Below are 22,256 nucleotides of genomic sequence, written 5' to 3'. Positions count from 1 at the left end.
TAGTAGTTAATAAAACTAGGTAGAAACTCTGGTTATCCCCAGTGCAGTTTGACACTGACCTATTGAAAATATCCTCCCTTTATCAGGCACCAGAATCTGTGGGACTCTAAATATGCTTTTTTTGTCTTTTTAATTTCAAAAGCCCTCTAACAGTCTTAAGCAAGAGCTTTACTCCTTTTCCTTTTTTGTGGTACTTTTTCTTCCTGTAACACAATGTTACTGCTGGGAGGAAGGTCTGTAGGGCAGTTGCACAGTGACCTCTTGTAATTTTATTCCTGCTACAGTCAGCACAATGTGCTTTTAGTATCAATGCTGTTTAGTTCATGGATGCAAAGCAAATCATTTTCTAAGCCTGTGGGAGATGACATGACCTAATGTCACAAACATTCACCTTATATGCATCTAAACACATGCTGCAGTTTTACCTCCAGATTGTAAAGATGCTTTCTGCTAGATTAAGTGCCTAACAGATATTTCCTTTAAAACTTTTTTCAAGATGTGTAAGCAACTGGGAAAGTTGCAATTTGCATATGGGAAGAAAATAGTCTTCATCTGTAATTTGAATACTCCTTGATTTTGAGTTTGCATATTTTAACTTCAAATTTCTTTTCACTCTTCAGATAAACACATGAAGGACTTGTTATCCAAACTTCTAGACTCTGGTTACTTTGAAAGTATTCCAACTCCTCGCACCACTGTGCCAGTGAAAGAATTGGAAGAAGTACATAGAAAATCCGAGAGGACAAGACAGATATCAAAAGGAGAATCTATCAAAGAAACAGGTAGAATATTTCAGGACTCAATTTCTGTATTATAATGTTGGGATAAGCTTGAACTAAATGTTGACTTTGCATAGCTTGATGCTAAGTCTAGTCCTATAGCTTGCTTTCAGTTCTGAACCTGAAGGGCTTGCAGCCCTGTTTTTGGGGAAAAAAGAACCCTAATTGATAGTAATAGATTGTTTTTATCTTTTGGGCATACCTATATGTGAGAAATATAATATTCCTTTTACCAAGAACTTTATGGCTTCTGGTAATTTGAGTGTTAAAATGTGATCAGAAAGTGGAAGATAACATTCAACATGAGTTATTTAGACTGAGATGAGATTTCAGAGCATCAGGTTTAGCCATTGGTGTTACTATTTGAATAGAGTAAGTCTTGCTGTTGTTTAGCTTGCCTCTCTGCATTTGATCAGTTGAAACAAATTAACATCCTTTCTCTAGAATCCCTTGTGGAGCTTATGAAGTCTGAAATACAGCCACAGGAGGTAAGATGATGCTCCACTGTTAATTGCTTTCCTTAAGTATTGTGATTTATCAGAAATATCGCTGCATTTCTGAAGCCCTTCAGATTTCAGGAAGAAGTCTGAATAATAGCTTAGGTGCTTTCTTATCTAGGAGCCATTATGGAAGACTTAGTTGCCTTCCTGTTTCTGACTCCACATCTGTGGCTCCTGTAAGGTATTTGGGGGTAAACGGGGAAGGATTACATAAAGTAATAAATTATTTTATTGGTCTGGTTCTTAATAAATTAAGGCATCAGTCTCTATAGTGAAAACACTTATTTTGTGTGCTACAGTATAGAGGAAAAAAAAATGCATGTACTAAAGCTGTCCCTAAAAGTCAAGCAGAGGACTTAGTGTTGATAGCATTGAGAATGATGCAAATCTTCTGATTTCTCAGAAGAGTAAGGAACCCTAGACAGCCATGTGTGTATGAAGGTGTAAAGATCTACTTCAGTAGTCCTTTTAACTCTTAAGTACTCAAGCTTCAGCTGGCCATAGCATGAAAGCTACTAGATTTGGCACAAAATGAATGGAAGGAGTGTCTCTTTGGAAGTGCAAATGCTGGTACTTAACACCGAATCCCTCTTTCCCAGATCTCATTAGAGGAAATAGTCCAGAACAGAGCTTTGTAACATCTGGTAACACTGAGATTCTAAACTTTTTCTGGTAGCATATCAGAAAAATCATAGTCAGGGTGTCTTATAATTCTTCACTTCAGATACTGACTTCCTGTTTATGACAGAATAGTAACTCAGAACATCTTTAGGATATCTTAGTTGAAAACTGACAGAATATTGATAATAAGCACAGCATGGGGTTGAAGTTCAACTGTATTAAATCAGAGAAACTGATGACTTAATATTAACTCCATCTTTGAATGAGTTATACTTGATTACTGCACACTACCAAGGTCAAACATTTTGGGAGGAGATGGTGGTGCTATGCATAATAGAATGGCTAATAGTACATACTACAGACTTTTAGATGTTTAGGAGAGCTACTTTTTACAGAAAGCACAACAGGACTTGATAGTTACTGCCTGAGAACTTCAGTTAGCCTTGAGGATAAGGATCATAGATTCACTCAACTTGACTGTTTCACTTGTGCTGTTCAGGATTGTTTTCATACTTCTGTGGCACAGCAAAAAAAAAAGTGCTAATCTGCAGCATTGTAGAATAAAGCCATAACTGGCCACATGGTTTCTATAGCTAGTGCTTAAACTGCCTAAGTTCTACTTCTAGCCAAGCTTTGATTAGCTGGATGACCTAACTTAACTGACCTGTAGTAAAATGTTTTCTTGGAGCCATTAAGTTTCTTTGGTCTATATAGTTTCTCAACAGGCGTTATTTGCCTGAAGCAGAATACTCTGTCAAGAAGAAGCCAGAAGAGCCCAAGTCTTGGGAAGCTGAATGTGCTAGAAAACAAGAACCTCCAAAATCCTGGGAAATGCTTGTTGATGTTGAAGAGCAGGAACAGAAGCAGAAACAAGAGACCTTAAAGCCTTGGGAATCTCGTGTTAGGCAGCAGGAGACAAAAAGGCCAGGTTCACCAAAGCTTTGGGAAGCTCATGTTAAAGAAGAGGAACAGAAGCGTGAGCCTACAAAGCCTTGGGAGACCCGTGTTGAAGAAGAACAGAAAAAGCAAGAAGCTCCAAAGGCCTGGGTAGCACGTGTTCGAGAGGAACAGGAGTCCTCCAAAACTTGGATAGCAAAGGTTAGGGAAGAGCAGGAACAGAAGAAACAGGAATCTCCTAAGCCATGGGTAGCAAAAATTAGGGAAGACCAGGAACAGAGAAAACAAGAACCCCCAAAACCTTGGGTAGCAAAAGCTAAGGAAGACTCAGAGCAAAAGCAGGAATCTCCAAAACCTTGGGTAACCCAAACTAGGGAGGAGCCAGAACAAAAGAAGCAAGAGCCTGTGAAATCATGGGAAGTGCATGTTAGGGAAGAGCCAGAGCAGAAGAAGCAGAAGCCTGTGAAGGCTTGGGCTGCACATGTTAGGGAGGAGCCAGAGCAAAAGAAGCAGGAAACTCGAGAGGCTTGGGAAACAGCTGAGAGGCAACAGCAAGTGTCATCACAGCAGTTACAGAATCCTCCGAAGTCCTGGGGAGCTGCAAGTGTTGGGCCAAAGGATCAGATGGGGCCAAAGAAGTTTGATATGGAACCCAAAGAAGTGAGTTGGCATATGTAGTATTACCTGTCGTGAACTTTTGCCATTAGTATATTGGACTAAAGCTACATTATTAGCAGAAGCTTTACAAGGTGTAGCCTTGTAGACCTGTGTAGATTCCCAATTCATACTTAAAGTCAATTAAATTCTGTTAGTTAAGCTTTGTTTGAAATAGCAAGGTGGTGTGCTTGGCTTTTTACATCAGCACAGAATTGCTGTGTTTGAATCTTGAATAACTGCTTTATTTATAAGACAGAAGAATTAACTTAGTTCATCCCCAGCTTTTGGTTTTGTCTACTGTTATCAGTACAAAGCAGGTATGACTCATCCAGGGATCAAATACTTTCTGTGACTGCATACAAATAGCACTTCAGTAATTTTTTTCAGCTTTTGATTAAAATAGCTGGTTCAAGAGATAACTAACATCTAGTTCAAGCAATACCAACTGTACGGGGGCTTAAATATGTATTTCCAGATGAATGCAAAGCTATACTGCTGCCCTGCAGATTCTAACAATAGAATTGTTTGTTTTAGAAATATAAAATGAAACCCACTGTAGGGCTGGTTTTTGAGCAGACTGCCAGGCTTATGTTAAGTTAGCTTTTCTTACCTGTGCTCAGGTAGCAGCAGTTCCCTTACCTTATTGATGGATAAGGTGGTAGGTGGCAAAGTAGAGTTCAGTTACACCAACTGTAAGTCTTGAGGAAGAAAATGAGGAATCGCTCAATTCTGTCCTACAAGATACTGTGTCAGCACTATCTTCTTTCTGCAAGAGAGCAGAAGTCGATTTCTTCGTATTTTTCATGGCAAATGGTTAAATTTGAATCTCATCAATAAACCTGACAAAACTGAAAAATGGTTATTTTTGCTTCTAGAGGCGGGAGCGCAAACAGAAGGTTGAACATGAGATTAAAAGAGTAGGTAACATGTAGCACTGGGTAACCAAATGGGTGAGGTGCTTCAGCTTGATCTTCTACGGTCAAGCTGAGTAGAATCACGTCTGGTGGTGGTGTTGTAGTGTGAAAGAACAGGTTTTTTTTACTGACAACTGAGCACGAGTAGGTGTTGTGCACCCAGCTATGCACAGTATAACTCATTTCATACACGTGTTTAGTTTTACTTAAGCTGCGTATAAAGAACATAATTAAAATAATTGAAGCTTCTCAGTTAGTGAAACCTTTCTTATAAGCAAAAGCAAGGGGAGGCAATGCCATGCTAAATCCACTTATTTCCCTGGGAGAACCTATAAAATGACCTTGTGCATGGTAGATAAAAAGGCTTGTGTAACTTCTGCTCTGGAGCTGACATCTAACCTTTTCTTATTCCATGGAATGTGTTTTATAGAGCTCTGAGATTTTCTCATGAACAGCTAGGCTTTGAGACATTAAAGTATGCTTATGTAACTTAATGTTCATACTCTAAGGTGCAGTACTTAAGAAGGTGGCCTGAGTGAGCTGATGTGCAGTTGCTTTTAAACTGCTGTTCTATGTAAATGAGTAACCTGAAACAGCATCTAATTGTACACTAGAAACCTCCATCAGCTTAAAACAGTAAGGATGTCGAGTACTTTCTTTTCAAAGAATCTTATATCAAGATGCAAAGCCTAATAAACTGCTGTTTTTTATGCATGCTTTGTGTGGCACTTACCTTTTAAGTAATTCTAGTTTTGAACATTTAAGCTGAAACACTAGTGAAAGAGCAAATCTATATTGGGTAGCTTCACTTCATCTACTTCTGTTTGGTGGATTTCATCATTTTCAGACACTTGAAAATAAACTCTACAGAATGGAGAGCCTCTGCTTCATTTCTAGCTTAGAGCTCTATCAGATGTCTGTCTCTGAATGGATGTTCTTGTCAAAGCAAAAAATGGAGCCAGCATACTGTTGAACTGTAGTACCATAGTGTATTCCTAGTTGGAAGAGACCCACAAGGGTTAAGCATTATCTCAAAGTATAGGATGAAATGGAAGACAAACTCCCACATGCTTTTGCAATTTGTTAATAGTCCTTAACATCCATAAGTGAAACACTGCAGTCTTTGGCTTCCAGTGAGGCAGTCTTTACTTGTTTAATATGCAAGTTGAACTTAAGACTGATTGTTATCTACCTAGCTTCAGACACTGACAGATTTACCTGGTTGGGTGACTTAAAGGTGAAAAAACTGTTAGCTGTTTGCAAGTAGGTAAAAATGCATAGAAGTATACTTGTCTTAGTGAACTTTAATGAGGAAGAGAGTAACATGACAGCAAGTGTTTCAAGATGAAGTGTTTGTAGGGGATGGGCAATAGTGTTGGTTGAGGAGATTGTGACTCCTACTTAATAACTTGCCCAGATTTAGTTTTATTCATCTGTAACTTCTGTCTTAGGTCCTTAATAGGTTTGTGTCATTGGAAACAACATTAAAAGCTTGCATACTGTCAGTAGTAAGAGCTATTGTTCTTGCATTTGAGTTTCAAATTAAGATGGGATAGTATGGAAGTATGAAGGTACTACTTACTCTAGTATAAAGTCTCGACAAGTCACTGTCATGTGGGGCCATGTACTGAAATGCACTCATCCAGTGTTAATGCAGTGCTGCATGTACATGGATTGTGTTTTATGAGGTTTGCTGGACCCTGCAGGCTTCTCTGTGCATGTTATTGAAACTTCTGTAAATGCATTGATTTCAGATAGTTGTTGAAGAGGTGCGTATGAACTTGTCCTAAAATTAGTTGATGACTCTTTTGAATCGTGTGATAATTAAAAATGTCATATGTACTCTTCCACTGTATTTTTCTAATGTCTTAAGGGCATAACTGAGTATTTACACTATCTGGAGCACTGAAGTTGTAATCTGCCAGAAAGATTTGCACTGTAGAAAAGTGTTCTGTATTTTAATAAAACAGTTCTGTTTCTTAAAGCAAAGTGAGAAACAATATGGAGGAACAACTAGGAGACCATCTGAAACAAGGAGTAATAAGTCCCTGTAGAAGTCATTGCTGAGCTAAAAGAAGTTAGGCTACCATGTGAGGGGCACAGGTTTATTTTTCTTGGTGATTGTTGAGTGTGATAACTTTGCAGTATAATAAAGTACTTTCTGCTGGAGCTGTTGCACTGAGAGTATCTGGCTCTGAAAGCAAACATGCCTAATCATTAATAACTTGCTTGCTGCAATACATCTAAGGTGTAGTTTCTTCAGAATGTCTAAAAATACTGTCCCAGGAGAAGATCTGTACTTGGCTGGCATGTGTTCTGCTGGAAGGAAGTATATGTTAAATCTTACGTGGTGCAGTTCTGATTTCAAGAATATTCTGGCCATCAACTTGAATGTACTTGGTTGTAAGAAGCCAGATCAAGTTAATTCTATGGCTTAACTAGTTATGACAACAGTAAGCTGATTCCTTTTTTTTCTGAAGTGGGAACTTGAATCAGACAATGTAAATAAGTTTCTTGGCCTGTGGGATCCAGTATTTATAACTTACTCTTAAGTATATTGGATGAAGCAGCTTGCCTTGTTTTCAGTGTTACATGTAATCTTTTTTTCTTTGTAGGTGCCTAAACCTGTACATCAGCCAGCTGCAGAATTTTGCTCTACTTCAACTCTTCCAAAAGATCCAGTACTGAGAAGGGAAAAGCTTCAGGATTTGATGACTCAGATACAAGGGACTTATAACTTCATGCAAGTATGTTTTATTCTCTGCTGCTGTAGCAGATCCGATACCTACTAGGTTAGGAAAAATGCAGTGCTGACCATACATGTTTGCACTGAATGAATGGGTCTAGCTCTAGTTAACAGCAACTTTTGTCAAATGAATGTTTCATTTGTATGTGGAATTTAGTTTTCTACCAACCAATGATCTTTTTTCAAAAGGAGTCCATTCTGGATTTTGATAAAGCTTCACCAAGTGCCATTGGTTCATCTCAACCACCTTCAGTTACTCCAGCAAGTAGCCCTGTAGGTAGGTAATGTAACAATAACCTGTGTAAGTGTTGGCAAAAAAACCAGTGGGGTTTGCTTGGCTATCAGTATACCTAGTGGGGAAGACAGCCTCCTTAATAATGAAGAATACCAGTGTCTGTAAGAGCAGATCAAGACATTTAACTTTTTAAACCATTGCTGGATGTGGCTCAAACTCCTGTTTGCCTAGAAATTGAATGCTTGTATAATCACTAACTTGTGTGTTCATCCAAATCCAGCTGCAGAGTGGCCTTGTTGTCAGTATACCAAATTTTGTCATTTAGATGTGGTATACAGCTACTAGATGCAATGTGTATATATATATAGACAGTGAACAAGCTCAGGATAAATAACAGTTAATTAGTTTTATTAATAAAACTTTATATAATTGGCCATAGTAAGAAATCATTTGGGTGATTCTTAAGCTATAGAACATTACCTGGTTTAAGTACTTAATTGCTCTTGGTTTTTATTTGGAAAGTGATTTTCTGCCTTGGTAGAGATATTTTGATCACTGGATACCTGCTCTCTTAAAAAAACCTGAAGCTTTCAAATGGATGTAATTTAGTGATGCAAGTCTAAATATTTACAGTGCATACTCTAAAAATAGTGCATCTTCATATACCAAATGCTGTGAATATAAAAACTATTGTTTAACTCATGTGTTTTTACAGCTTCAAAAGAACAGAAACTGCCAAGTCAAAGTGATTTTCTTCAGCAACCCCTGCGAGTAAGTTAATGCTAGGGCCATCTTGAAGAGACAAAGCAGTAGCCAAGAAATAACACTGGCTTTGTAACCAGTATACTATAAATTCAGTTCAGTATCTTGAAAGAAAAATCTGACAGAGTTGGCTGCTTGTAAAACAAATGCAGAAACAGATGTTAATTTTATTGAAGTAAAATGTTTTTAAGGAATGCTCAAATAGTTTAAATATTTAACTTGTAGTTCCAAGTCATAGCTAGTGGTGTGCAGGAAGGAATACTGCTTTCCTAGATCATGAATGTCTTCATCTTTGAGATTTTTATGACAAAGATGCAACTTCTGCTGTTGTTAGGTGAACCTTAAGTTCACTTACTGTGCTTGCATCTCTTAACTACTTTGGCTTTTGAATAGGTTTGCTTACCACTAATAGTTCTTCAAAAACAAAGAAGTTTTGACTTACTGGTCAGAGTACTTCAAGTGCTGTATCATTCTGAGATTTACTTGTAAATGCCTAGAAGGAGTTTCAGGTACAATCAAATATTCAAAGTAATCTTCCAAAATCCTACCTGTTTTTTGTTCTTTCAAGGCTACTGAATCATCCATGACACTGCATGATTCTAATACTTCCCTAGCATCTGCTGATCAGACACTTTCTGGCTCTGAGACTGAGGACTTGGCAACACCACAGCCAGCACAGGTAATATTCTCTGGTGCTCACTGGCATTCAAAGATCTGTGATGGCCAGCCTTAGCAGAAAGCTGCAGTGGGACCTCTTCTCGATAAATATTTAACTGTACAGGGACAGAATGCAGGTGACAGTAGTAATATATCAATGACTAAAGATTGTGGGAAAAGCCTTTCTAATACAGATGTGGAGTGAACAGTCTGCCCCTTGAAATGGGAAAGGTGTGGGAAGAAAAATGCTGGCTGGAAAGTGTAGTGTATATTCTTGCAGAGTTCTTTTGTTCAATGCAGAACCCCCTCTGACTATGGAAGGTCCATAAATTAGGGTGGATGTTGTCATGCAATAGCAGACTGTAGGCTGAAAGCAGATGTTCTCTCATGCAGTAATAGAAGAAATGTTTGGCATCTGACTGTCTGGTATTGAGGGAAGACCTCAACTTTAATCTGTATTTATATGCAATTAAATCTTCAGCTAGTGTTCCTTCAATATTAAAGAGCTGAAGGAGGTACTTTCAGTTTATGCTGATTGTCTTAGAGCTGTATTTCTGTGACTGGAAATGCAGTTGAGTCTTTCACATTGAACTCTCTTAATATTGTGAATGTAGATTATAATGAAGCATTTTCTTTACATGCTCTTAGTATACAGTATATTTAGCACTGTGTTCCTTTATGTACTGTATAGCTGTAACATCCCCATTGAGACTGTTATTCTCATTGTCTACTTCTTGAATCAGTGGTTTTAGATTGGTTCTTGACACTATCTTTTATAATGCAATAGAACTACTTATGCTTAAATATTTTTGCTGTTTAATATGAATCAAGAAAACTTGTGCTATGCCAAACATCTGATTTTTTTTAAGAGAATGTTTTTTTTGCTAATGTAGTGCCTGCAATTACAATTTCTTCTGGCCAGCCCATCTCTAGTCACTTAACTTTGAAGTGTTACAGCTTTCTTCATCCCTGAGATGGTCTACAAGAAGCAGTCTCTGCATGACCATGGAATATACTCCACAGAGTATGCTCTTTTGTTATGGAAATGCAGTTGTGGTTGTACCTGTGATAATGTAGTGAGAATGAGACTTGATAGCCTTCATCCTTAGGCTGTGTATCTAAATATAAGCAGTTCTTGTATTGCAGGTGTGAGTTTACAAATAGTGTATTCACTACTTAAGGCTGCCTGACAGTGTTTAACAAGGCTTCAGAGAAACAAACAAAATCTACCAGATGTGTAGCAGAGGTATTTCCATTTGAGGCAGATGTAACTTTGCTTTGAGCAATTGCCAGTAACTTAGTTTTTGGAATTACCTGACTTTGCAGGGCTAGTTGTATGGCATACCTTGTCTGAATCCTTAACCAAAGGTTTCAAGTGATTAGCTTTAAGGTAACCGTTTAGTGCACTTCCTTTAGACTCACTGTTTATCCTGGTCCTTCAAAATCCATCTGTTTCAACTTAAACACTTGTATTGCATAGCTTTAGCAGAACTTTTTGCCTTCTGTATTTCTTGTAATAGCAGGTGTATGTATGGCTTCTTCCAGGCATCAGCATCACTGTCTCAAGAGACTGAGAAGTTTACTTCCCAGCCACTGTATCAGACAAGTCCGCATATTTCTGAGCCACTGATCCCTAAAAAGATAGAAATTACCCAGGTGAGCTATTGCAGTTTTTAGAATAAATATAGGTAACAGAATAACAGAATTAGTTGTTGAAAAGGGTAATTACGTATATTGTCTGCTAATCTGTGCCTAGATTATGACTTATTCCTTTTGTTTTGGTTCATGGAATGTTTCTGTATTCTAAATAAATGCTTCATTTTGCCACTCTGCACAGATGAGTTTTAATGTTGGTTAGTACTTTAGACAACTCAGCACTGTTTCTAATCTGCACCAGGGAGAAAGACATAAACCTGAGTTCCTTTGGAAAGGATAAGTTATTTTTAATTCCAACCAGAGAATGATCTTCCAACAAACTGAACAGAGAGCATTCCATGTTTCCTTAGTGGTGGACAAAAATACCTAAGCCTCTTTATTGTGAAATTCATACAATGAGTGGTATGTATAGTAGCTCATAGGCACATTTCACTTAATCAGCAGAGACTGCAATAGAAATACTGATTGCTGAGGATGCACAGCAAGATTTGAAATTGTAAGCAAAAGCTATTTTGTAGCTTTACTATGTCCAAATGTCATCCTGTAGAAACTGCTGACTTCTGTCAGTCTAGGCTTTAGAACAATTTAACTGCTTCTGTTACTGCCTGATAACTATCAAGTGACCTCTTGTTACATTTTTCTTTCCCTCAGGCAACTGTTCCTCTCCCAAGTGAGCCACAGTCACCATTGCCGACTTCAAGCACTTCCATAACACCAGTACCACAAGGGCAAAGCTTTCAGTCTCCTCCAGCCAGTAGCAGTTCTGTCACAATAACAGCAGCTCCCTTTCAAGCTATGCAGACTGTAAGTATGCAGCTTAAGGCCATGTACTAATGATTGAGAAGTGTGCACAAAACTTAGTCCTAGTACAGGGGAAGCTGGCCTCCCCTTGATGTGGTATGGAACTTGATAGGTCATTTTGATGCTTTTGTGTTAAAAATCTAGAACTGTTTCCTGACTGATTGGGGTATCTTATTATCCTGAAGGGCCTAAGTCAGATATTAAATTGACTGCCTTCTCCCTACTCCCCAAGGTAGGGTTGATCGTATTCACACTGTTCTTGTGCACAGATGTCAAAGACTGGGGTAGAGAGATGGAATCCCTGTTGGTACTGTGAAGCTTTCTGAAGCTTAAACTTGTCTTGCTGCTTTTTAAGCTGTTTGCGTTAGTGGGGTAAAACTCAGTCCACTGGAGTCATAGAAAACATATCCTTCATAGAGATCAAACTATCTCACTAACATAGTGTTTCTTTCTTGGCTTTCTGTAACTTGTAGAAATTATTCCAGTTAGAACCTTCCTCAGATGTCCAGAATGACAATGTAATCATACCATGAATGGTGGTAGGGAGGCTTTTCTAAACTAGATCTATTAAAATAACTTTAATATTACGTATCAGCACAGCTTTTTTTTAAAAAAAGCAGCATCTTAAGTTGAAGAACCAAAGTCTTTCTGGGAGACCGATACTGTAAGATAAATGTGTCAGAACATAACTATGGAGTCTTGGTCTCAGCCATTCTAATTATGTCTGAGCCTAAGATCTGTGTTCAAAACGTTTTTGAGTGCATAGTGTTACTGCTGAAAGTCTAATATCTCAAAACACCACAGTATTAATTCAAGCATCCAAGGCTTCCTAGCTCTTTTGGTTCAAAATGGTAAATATGTCACAAAGTTGCTAGAACCTCTCAAAATTGGCAATGCAGGGTTTTCTTCCTGTCATTGCTTACACTGTCATGAACTGGGAAGTAGTAATTGAATTTCCTTATATTGCTAGGGAAGTATTTGAATACTGGCTAAGTGATATCACAGTAATGAGACACAGTAATAAAGCCTCAGTCAATTATATACCCTTAAATTTCTGAACACTCTGTTGTTACGGTGCTTATGGGGGCTTAAAGGCATATGCTCTCTGTAGTCTAACTCCTTCGTTAGATTTCCACTTGAAATGCTCACTGATAAGAGACTGCTTGCTATGAGTAGTCTAGGATGTGGGTGTTCACAGCCTGGCTGTACTTGGTTTTCTTTTAGGAAGACTATCGCAGCAGTAGCAAAAGGATTTGCTTGTAAGTGAATATGCTTTAGGGCAACTGGAATTCTTGGCTGATTTGCTAAGTTCTTTGTTCAGCCTTCTAGCATGGCTGGAAAATGTCTTGTTTTCCAGTTGAACTCCAGAGCCCTGAAACAGTTTATGTTGCTTTTGTCTTGGTGCTTTTGTTAGAGTGCCATGCACATCTGGATGTTCCATTAGTGTAACATTTGAGCTGGAAGCAAACTAACTTACTCTATGGTAGCTGCTTCTGAAATATGGTAACTGTGTTCAGTCAAGCTACTTTTCTTGGCTAGTAGCCAAGTATACAAGACCTTGTTAGTGAGCTGACTGTGAGTTAAAAAGATGCGTTGAAACACCAACACTGTTCTTGGTTCTATGAAATGATCGATAATGTAGAAACTCGCCAAGGCACTGTGATTTAAACCATAGCTAGTGTAGCTGGATGCTGGCATTGGGCAGAGACTTTAGCTGGCTGTGTTAAGTACTTACTCAAACTGTTACAGGTATTTAAAGTGAATGCACCTCTGCCTCCACGTAAAGACCAGGAAGCTAAAGAGGATTCTTCATATTCAGCAGGATATAACCAGAGTTTCTCTACAGCAAGTACACAGACTCCTCCTCAGAGCCAGTTGCAATCTTCTCATGTTGTAGAACAAACCTCTCTTTCACAAGAATCTTTGTCTTCAGGTAAGAACTATACTTGTCTGCATTTCAAGCAGTTAAAGTTTTTCAGGTCATAAAAGTTATTTGGGTAGTACTACTTCAGATGTTTACTCCTTAATGTACTGTGAATGTATTCAGTTTAAGTCAGTGGAGTTCTTAACCACTGAAGTTCCTATGTAGCACCTGTTAATGTTAGGGTTATATCAGCTGTAATTTAGTTGACAGTGCTTCTGATAAGTAGAGTTCTGAGCTGCCTTTATTGAACAAAACTGATAAGCTTGACATTCAGATGTTGATAACAGATGAATGTATGGAGCTGATGCTAAGGATTTGCAATGAAATGAGCCACTAAATTTGCCTGGAACTGTTTCCAGGGTGAGAGATGACAAGTAGGAATATGGATTTAAAGCTGTCTAATCAGGGACTCAAGGTCACTTTTTTTCTGCTGGAGGACTATTCGTAGGAATTAATTAGAGGCTGATAGTGTGTGAAGTCAGTGAGACATTCGAAGGTTAAGAACTCCAAAGAATGGTAAATGCAGCAGTTAGGAAACCTTGTTTAGCTCAAATGCTCCTTCTCATCGCAGACTACAGGAGGTGGTAAGTAGCTGTCGTCACAACTTTTTGGTGAAACAGCCTATTTGACTATTTTGGTGCAGTGGCACTGCAGGAACTTCAGAAAGATCAGACATGCTCCACTTGGACTTGTTTTTAATCTTTTTTTGAGTTGTTATAAAGCGCAGATCTGTGGAACCCATTCATGCTTGCAGGATCTGTATTTAAGGCTAACCACTTAGCCATGTTGTGAGTGAAAAGCATTCTTGAATACAATACCTGTTGCTTGAGATGAAACTCAATACATGTGTAAGAATGCCTCCTCAAGAGGTGGAGCCCAGCTGTAGAACTAGCTCTCTACAGTTGTCTTACTGCTATCTAGATAAGATGGATTTGTTTTATCACACTGAAAGATGTCAACACAGGTGTGATCTAGTTAATCACAGTATGTGCTAGTAGAATGGTTTAGATTTTAAGTAAAATACTCTAGTTGAGTGTTAGTAGCTTTTATTCTAACCTGGTTCATTTCCTGATGCTGCAGCCAACTTTAACAAGGCAGGACTGAAGTTCTTGAATGCTTGAGGTTTACACTGACAGCCTGGGCTGTCTACCATATACTTCATAATAAGTGTTGCACTCCATACAACAAAGCGGAAGATCATCTTTACTATGTAGAGTAAGGAAGGAACAAGAGCAGGATGCACTGAACAGCTTAATCTGGCTGTCAACTTCCTAGTGCTGCACTTGCTTCTACATGTGTTAAGGTATTGCAGCTATAAAAGTTTTTCACCTGTGTCTTTTGTTTTAAGCAGTGAATTATCAACCTGATGGAGCTGTTTCTGTTAGCAATGGTAGTCTTGCCTTTTATCCAGCACAGACAAATGTTATTCCCAGACCCCCTCAGCCTTACCTTAACAGTCGTGGGTCTGTCAGAGGATCTGCTAGAGGTGGAAGGTCTCTGGCCAATTCGTATCGTTCCCCTGGTGGATATAAAGGTATGTGTCTTTGTTTTTTATTCCCTTAAATCTGTTAAATACTTGAACATTATTCAGTATTTAATTTAGGTTCTATGTGAAATATCTTGAAGCAGTATTTTAAGAGCAGTGTGCAGAAGCTAGGGTCTGTAGAATGAACTTGCTTAAATTCTGAGGCTTTTGTAGTCCCTGTACGTCAGGCACCAGGTGAACTGGCAGAGAGGAGAGCAGTATCATAGTTGAATTGTACACTTTCATTTTCATAACAACTAGTAAATTACCATCTACTCTCATAAATTTCTTACCTCCCTTTTTTCTCTAAGCCTCTATCACTTGCTAACACTATGGGCAGGTATTTTCTTTTCAAATAATGATACTGCTTGTCCAACACTGCTGGCTTTTTATATTGCAAGCAGAAACTGTGGTAAGTGAAGAGGTTCCAGTAATGAAGAACCCTTCTGGATTAATAAGGAACTGAAGTATTCTAAGAGAAGGATTGTTTGGTCTATACAGTGCCGCTGCTAGTTGGAATGTCATGATAAGTTTCTGCTGACTTATCAAAGTTTCTGGTAGAGCAGACTATTCACTTTGAAGTGGAAGCATGCTTAGTCTGAAATAAGAGTTGTTTCAGTTAATGGGCTGAGACTACTTCCTAACTTGTAGTAGCATGTTAGAAAATAGTTTGAACTTAGCAGCAGTTATGGTTTATTTGAAAGTGCATAGTACTAAATTACTTGCAGGTCCCCTTTTTTTTTACTGAAGACCTTTGTTACCTGGTCTAATAGCTAAAGAGGCTAAATATGATTGTAGTAAAATGTCATAGCTATATATTTTTAATAGCAAAATGTGTGCTTTTATTAGGAGTTGATAGCTCTGATTTCTGAAACGGGATTAACTGCATAACTTGATACACATGCAATTGCTAAAGGGGAGTTCTAGTTGTTTTCTGTAATTGTAGTGTGAACTAAATGGTTAATAATGAATAATCACTCTTTGAGCAGGTTTTGATGCTTACAGAGGGTCACCTTCAATAACTAATGGCACCTATGGCCAGCTGCAGTTCCCTGCTAGAGATTATGCTGGAATGCCATATTCTCAGAGAGTAAGTATTGATGTAGGTTTTCATTAGCCTTCTTGAGAACTATAGTCTTCTAATATTGTAGCTCTTCACTGTCCTAACAGGTGAACTATTCCTTCCAAGCTAGAGATCAGTTTTGTTTCTTAGGCAAACTTCTGGGATGGTAGAAAGCAGTTGAAAAAAGGAGGAAGCTCATATGTGGGACTAGTTGATCTTAGTCAGAATTGAATCTCTGAAATGCAATCAGATGGTAAGGGACATCAATAAGTCCATCTTGCTATGATTTTAAAGTTTGTACTCAATGCCTCTGTAATGTGAAGTTCGCCTGCTCTCATTTTATCTCCATCTATTCAAGAGCTCGTGGCTAGAGCAATTCATTGAAAACACATTTGGTTTGTGATTTGGGAAGTACAAGTCCTTACTCTTGAATATATTTGTGGGGTAACAGGAAATCCTGGTAGGACCCAGCCTTAGTGAACTTGGACACTTGATTTGAGTGAGGGCAGGTTTCTCAAGGGTTGATGTACTTGAAGACATGCCGTGGTTCATAACCAAGAAAGACTGGCTACAGAACAAATACCTATCTGTAATGGTGGTAGAGCATAACTGAATTGTGGTAAATCAGTTGTTTTGAGTATATTTTGTTGTCAAACTCCAGGTGATGCAAGAAAAACTCTTTGCTATTCAGGAAAGTGTAAAGGATGAAAATTGTAAAATTAAGCGCTTCTGGTAGGTTTAAATATGTATTTGTTAGTGTTTTTTGACTTGTTCATGGTGAGTAGATGGTCTTAAGAGGAAAACTTCTGCTCAGAGTATCTTTAGGAGGTCTTGAAGTGTGTCCAATGAGGCATGTTTCAGGTATCAAATTAGCATACTTCAGAGAGAAGTGATCCTTAAGCTTTCTCTGGGAGTGGGAGGGGCAAAGAGGAAAACTCCCTGATTTGAGGAGGTGGTATGTTGTCACTACTGTGAATTCTGTAGTGTTCAGTTTTCTGCTCTGCTTCCTATTCATTACTTTCGAACTTCTGTTGCCACACTGAAAAAACAAGGAGAGAGGGAAGTACAGGAATGCAAATATCAATATCTAAATTATTAGCTTTGTACTACTTCCTTTCAGAAGTGGGAAGAGGTGTGTAAGGTCCTAATTTGGCAATCAGCATCATACTGCAGAAGTCTATGGTGTTCTAAGACAACTAGATTACTACTGCTGGGGTGGCTAAAGGAACAGCTGCCCTCTTAGGAGTCACTAGGCTGTCTTTTGAAGACACCTGATTAATGATTAATTTTGAAGGGGAAATTCATTGACTTAATGCATCTGTGCATAGGGTCTTAATTATGTCTTAAGTGTCTCATTTAAACAAGTTTTTTTGCCATGCCTGTTTCTGTCAGCCTTTGAGTACTCTTGTCTTTCTGCAAAAGTACTTGAACTTGGAGGGGTGATACTAAGATACCTTTTATCTATACCATCTCGGTAAAATCTGAAACATGGGGTCAGCACAAGTTGGTTGTCTTAGATGGAGATAAATTGTCTGTTTGGGAGGCAATTTAAAGGGAAGCTTAAAGACAATCCTTAGAGGAACTTTACATTATACACAATGTTTATTATCTGCGTGAAACTCCCTTTTGAATAGACTTGGGCATGTCTATTAGAAGTGTGCTCTTACTGAGCTGGTTTCCTATGGAGTGTTGAAGTAGGCTTAATCCTTTGTGATTCAAATTATGATGAAGGCAAGTGATTAAACACTTCAGGTTCAGCTGTAAACTTTCAGGTCATGTCTGTAATGTTTTTTCATAAAAAAAGTTCCTGTTCAGTGGTGGGGAAGGGTGTGCATTTCATTTTGAAATGAAATTTCTTCTATAGTGACCAGAATAGACTTGAGATTGAAGGTGAAGTACAACAAAGTAATCTTTTAACTTCACATAAGTGACCATAAAAGTAAATTTTCCATATATGATTATTAATTGACAATGCTGGAGTTCAGAATCAAGATACATGGTTCAGAGCCTGAATTACTTATAGGTGTGCAATACATATGTGTATTTCATAGCCTCATTTGTTTTCAGATTTGTTCATAATTATCTTTCGTTTTCTTTAGGATGTTAATTACCAGCAGTGCTATAAACGAGGTGGAATAACTAGTGGTCCCCGAGCAAATTCAAGAGGTAAGGCCAACATCTGGTTCCCAGTAGTATGTCTGCTTGCTGAAGTGTAATGTTAACTGTGAATAGTGAGTGTACTGTCACTGTTATCAGACAAATAAAGCTTGGTATAAATTAGCTAATTTAAATGGAAGTGTAAGTATTACTCCTAAGCAGTCAGCATTGCATAGCAGCAGACAATTTTACCATTCTCAATTTGGTACTTCCTATGTCAGACTTCTGATATAATGGTACCTTACTGAAATCTATGAATAATTAAGTTGATTATAATCATGTGCAGAACCACTGTTGCATTTAACGTCTTCACTTAGTTGTGTGGTTTCTCTTCTTTGAGCTGTCAGATCCCAGAAACTTTGTAAGAGATCTTTCCTACAGAAAATAGCTAGCTTGTGAACATAGCTTTAGACTTTGTACTCCAGCATGGGACTGCAGAGTGAAGAAATTCATGCTTGGATATACAAAGCTAGTATTGTACAGGATGCATTTTGAAAAGCTATAAATGAGGTGATTTAATCCTGTGTATAGAATTTTCCACCTGGACTTAGTGTTATAGGTAAAAAGTGAGAAGAATCTTCACTGTAAGTCACTACTTTGAAGAATAAGGGGGAGATCTTGCATATCATAGCAACTGTTACAGCATAAAGTAGTTTGTTTCCTCCTGAGGAGGGACTCAGAATTTCAATTTAAGGAAGAAAATCAAAATGAGATAGTGATCGAAGTTGACAAATGCAACTGTTAGTATATTAGCAGTGACTTAACTTTAGTCTTAACAGATATGTTAAGGTATTAATTTCCTGCAGAAGTGATGATGGCTTAACTTGATAGCAGCTGTTTTAAATTTCTGTACCATTAATGCCTTCATTCTAGACTGAAACTGGCTCTTAACTTGGATATTTGAACAGATATGCATTATTCTGGGCAGTAGGATGGAGAAAGCTGAAAAGCAATCCAAAGTTTTTCAGACTTGCACTTTTGTCATAGTATAAGAGATTGATATGACTTGACGAGATACTACAACTCTGAAAGAACGGTATAGAAGTAATGTGAGGTGCAGTTTCAGGGCTTGAAGGTGTCTAAATTTTAGTGATTCTGCAGAGTTATTCCATAACTTGCTTTTTATTTCCATTTAGCACATACTGTTTTATGATGTATGCTAATTTTTGTGTAAATGCTACAGCTAAAATTATTGCAAGCCATTGCCTCTCTTAAGTGTGAGAAGTCATTGTTTGTAGTTGAATAATGGTCTGTCTTGGTCAGTGCAATTGTAATCAATGTGAGACAACTAGAAAATTCTTTTCTCACTGAGATTCTTTGACAAATTCCGGCAGCTGAGACAAATGTTACAGACATAGATTTGCTGCTAAAGAACATGCTTGCAGATTTAAGGTACTGTTCTGTTAGAATACTTATTGCTGCTAATGATCTTTAACAGCAGGGTGGAGTGATTCTTCTCAGGTGAGCAGTCCGGAAAGAGACAATGAAACCTTTAACAGTGGAGATTCTGGGCAGGGAGACTCTCGCAGCATCACACCTGTTGACATGCCAGTGACAAGCCAAGCTGCCACCATACTACCAGTGCATGTCTACCCCCTCCCACAGCAGATGAGAGTTGCCTTCTCTGCAGCTAGAACATCAAACTTGGCCCCTGGAACTCTAGACCAGCCAATCGTGTTTGATCTTTTGCTGAACAACCTTGGAGAAACATTTGACATCCAGCTTGGTAGATTCAATTGTCCAGTGAATGGTACTTATGTCTTTATCTTCCATATGCTGAAGCTGGCTGTAAATGTTCCCCTGTATGTGAACCTCATGAAGAATGAAGAGGTCCTGGTGTCAGCATATGCAAATGATGGGGCTCCTGATCATGAAACAGCCAGTAACCATGCAGTCCTGCAGCTGTTCCAGGGAGATCAGATCTGGTTGCGTCTGCATCGGGGAGCCATCTATGGAAGTAGCTGGAAATACTCTACTTTTTCGGGATACCTCCTTTATCAGGACTAAAATACAGTGCAATGTTTACAAAAAAAGCTGCTCCAAACACCTTGGTGGAGGGGGGGGATGGGACTAGCTTTGCACTTACTATTGACTTTATAGAAGATGTGGTTCCATTATTGGGGGAAATGATGGTCCTGTTGTGCAAGGTGAAATCATGGAGTTGGGGTACTGAATCAGCACTAATTTGGCACTTTATCAGTTGTGATGTAGCCTTGCTAGTAAAGCTGTGAATGTATATTGTTTGCACTTACCCTAAACTGTATTAATGTCCAGCTTACTACACTATTGATTGCCTCAAGTATGGGCTATTCACAATGCCTTGTTGTGCCTCAATAAAACAAGTTAATATGCATTTTAGTATTAATCTTGCTAGTGGTCTTTATTTTTAAAATATGGTGTGGGTTGTATGTGCATGTTTTATTTCAGATAGGTCTTCAGGTTTCAGTAATTCAGGGGGTAAACTAATTCAAATGGGATTACTTATTTGTTCTTCATTGCTTCCTGGATTGAAGTGAATTCAGGATTTAGTTACATAGCTAATTCTGATTTCTTGACCTTTGTTAAAACTGCAATGGAACACTACATGGTTTATTAAGGCTACTTTAAATGCATGTTCTGTCAGCACACAGTTTTGTTACACAACTGTTTTGCTACTTCAAAAGAGTTGAAGGACTTGCTTGCATTGTTATGCTGTGTTCATTGAGATGTAATATCCTAAGCTACAACTGACACTTATGGAGTCCAAAACTGTGTGGCTTCCCTCTCATGTGAGTCTAACTTGCATTGCAAGTTGTTCTTTTTCTTTCAGAAGACTGCTGAGGAAGCAGGTGTTTGTAGTCGAAGCCTGCTCTTTACATCCTAAATTAAACCTGGATACAAATGCTAGGAGTCATTTAGTGAACATTTATTACAGCTAAAGGAAGTGTATTAATAGTCTTCAGCAATCTCATGGCCTGGAAAATGATGGAAGTTCTTATCTAAGCTTTATGTCAAATACTATAAAGCATTATTCAGGTTTAAAATGAAAGTCTGAACTTGTAAGAGCCAAAGATCTACAGTTTTCTTTCTACTACTTAGGAGCTTCTGTAGTCCCAGCAGTAGGTGTATTTTACCTGAGTACACCAGTTAGGGAGCTGGTGGAAGAGAAGGTACATCGAAGGATGAACCCAAGTACTCTAAAAGCAGTTCAGCTAACCACTTCATTTACAAGTGAAAACTGATAATGGAGTGTAAGTCAGTCCTGGTATAACATTGCTGTTTCTTAGTAACTGGTTTCAGAATACCCAGCTTTAAAACTTTTCCCCTGCTATCTCACAGATCCCCAAAAAAGTCATCTGGTATGACTGCATGAAGTTACTGTCACAAAGACACTGGTTGTATTCCAAGTCTAGATTTTTTTCATAGATCTAATCAGATGATTATGATAATAGTCTTGATTTCTGTGGTAAGTTTGAGGAAGTTTGGGGTAAAGTTTCTGGGAACCTAGCTATGACAAATGTCAAGCCATAACTATTGAGTAGTAAATGCATATCTTGTATTTAAGTGTACTTGCTCTGACTTTACTGAATGATCAATGAAGGATCAGTAGTAGAAGTGTGTAAGACTTAGGTTTTTTTTAACTCTTGACTTCATCACTTCTTGCCTATAAATGTGAGAATTCAATAGATAGATTTAAGTGCTAGGTAAGTTTCAGTTTGCAATAGTAGGTGTCTGCAGCCAAGCTCAGACTATTGCTCTTGTAATAGGTCTTGCAGTTCTGGATTTTCAGACATCTTGAGCACTACTGAGTCCCTTGTTTTCCACGCTACCTTGCTAGGGGACTAGGAAATGAACCCTACTTGCATTACAGTTGCCTTAGGACCAGGTCTTTATTTGGCATGTAGCTTGTCATACTTGGCTTTACTATATGTATGTGCCCCATTGATTTTTTTTCACTTTTTTTTAAGAATGTGCTGCCAGTACTTAAAAGTACTTTGCCTTTGGCAACCTTAGACATAGTTACTGTAACTACATGAAGTGTATGCTGTTTTCTGATTTTTCTAATACTCCAGTTGAATTGGTCTGGGCAACTGGTTGACTAAGGTGATTGTTTGCCTCTAATGTTACTTACCATCAGCTCAAGCAAAATTTTTGTCTCTTGCATATATGTAAGATCTGAAGTAAACATCTCAGCTTTGAAGCTGGTTGTCTATTTGTAATTTGTATATACAAGTTTGTAAATAAAAGTGTACACAGTCGTATCAAGAACTGCAAGATAGGGAAAACCATGACGTCTATTGGTTTCACCATAGCTTGATAGTGAATGACCATATGACACAATGAAAGGCTTTACAAGATCTTGTAGTTTTGTGAGCTTTATCA

The 22,256-nt window shown here is 38.2% G+C and overlaps 1 protein-coding gene across 3 annotated transcripts in view; it reads left to right on the top strand.

The window, feature by feature from the left end:
• CAPRIN2 (caprin family member 2) overlaps positions 1-20,259 on the top strand; it is a 29,329-nt gene extending 9,070 nt beyond the window's left edge. Inside the window, exons 6-19 of one of the 3 annotated variants that reach the window (XM_065742614.1) lie at positions 621-782; positions 1,224-1,267; positions 2,615-3,457; positions 6,984-7,115; positions 7,304-7,391; positions 8,065-8,120; positions 8,680-8,790; positions 10,314-10,424; positions 11,076-11,228; positions 12,975-13,158; positions 14,498-14,683; positions 15,664-15,764; positions 17,837-17,903; positions 19,333-20,259. In XM_065742614.1, the coding sequence (XP_065598686.1) occupies positions 621-782; positions 1,224-1,267; positions 2,615-3,457; positions 6,984-7,115; positions 7,304-7,391; positions 8,065-8,120; positions 8,680-8,790; positions 10,314-10,424; positions 11,076-11,228; positions 12,975-13,158; positions 14,498-14,683; positions 15,664-15,764; positions 17,837-17,903; positions 19,333-19,901 (2,807 nt within the window). In that variant the 3' untranslated portion in view covers positions 19,902-20,259. The remainder of the gene's footprint in view (positions 1-620; positions 783-1,223; positions 1,268-2,614; positions 3,458-6,983; positions 7,116-7,303; positions 7,392-8,064; positions 8,121-8,679; positions 8,791-10,313; positions 10,425-11,075; positions 11,229-12,974; positions 13,159-14,497; positions 14,684-15,663; positions 15,765-17,836; positions 17,904-19,332) is intronic. The other 2 variants (XM_065742615.1, XM_065742617.1) reach the window with 2 other exon arrangements.
• The last annotated feature ends 1,997 nt before the right edge of the window (positions 20,260-22,256 follow it).

This window comes from Cyrtonyx montezumae, unplaced genomic scaffold (genome assembly GCF_038088225.1).
Source record: "Cyrtonyx montezumae isolate F1298 unplaced genomic scaffold, pur_monq_1.0 scaffold_3, whole genome shotgun sequence".
Lineage (NCBI taxonomy): Eukaryota > Metazoa > Chordata > Aves > Galliformes > Odontophoridae > Cyrtonyx > Cyrtonyx montezumae.
The sequence above is the reverse complement of the archived record's forward strand: the minus strand, read 5'-3'. Positions and strand labels throughout refer to the sequence as shown.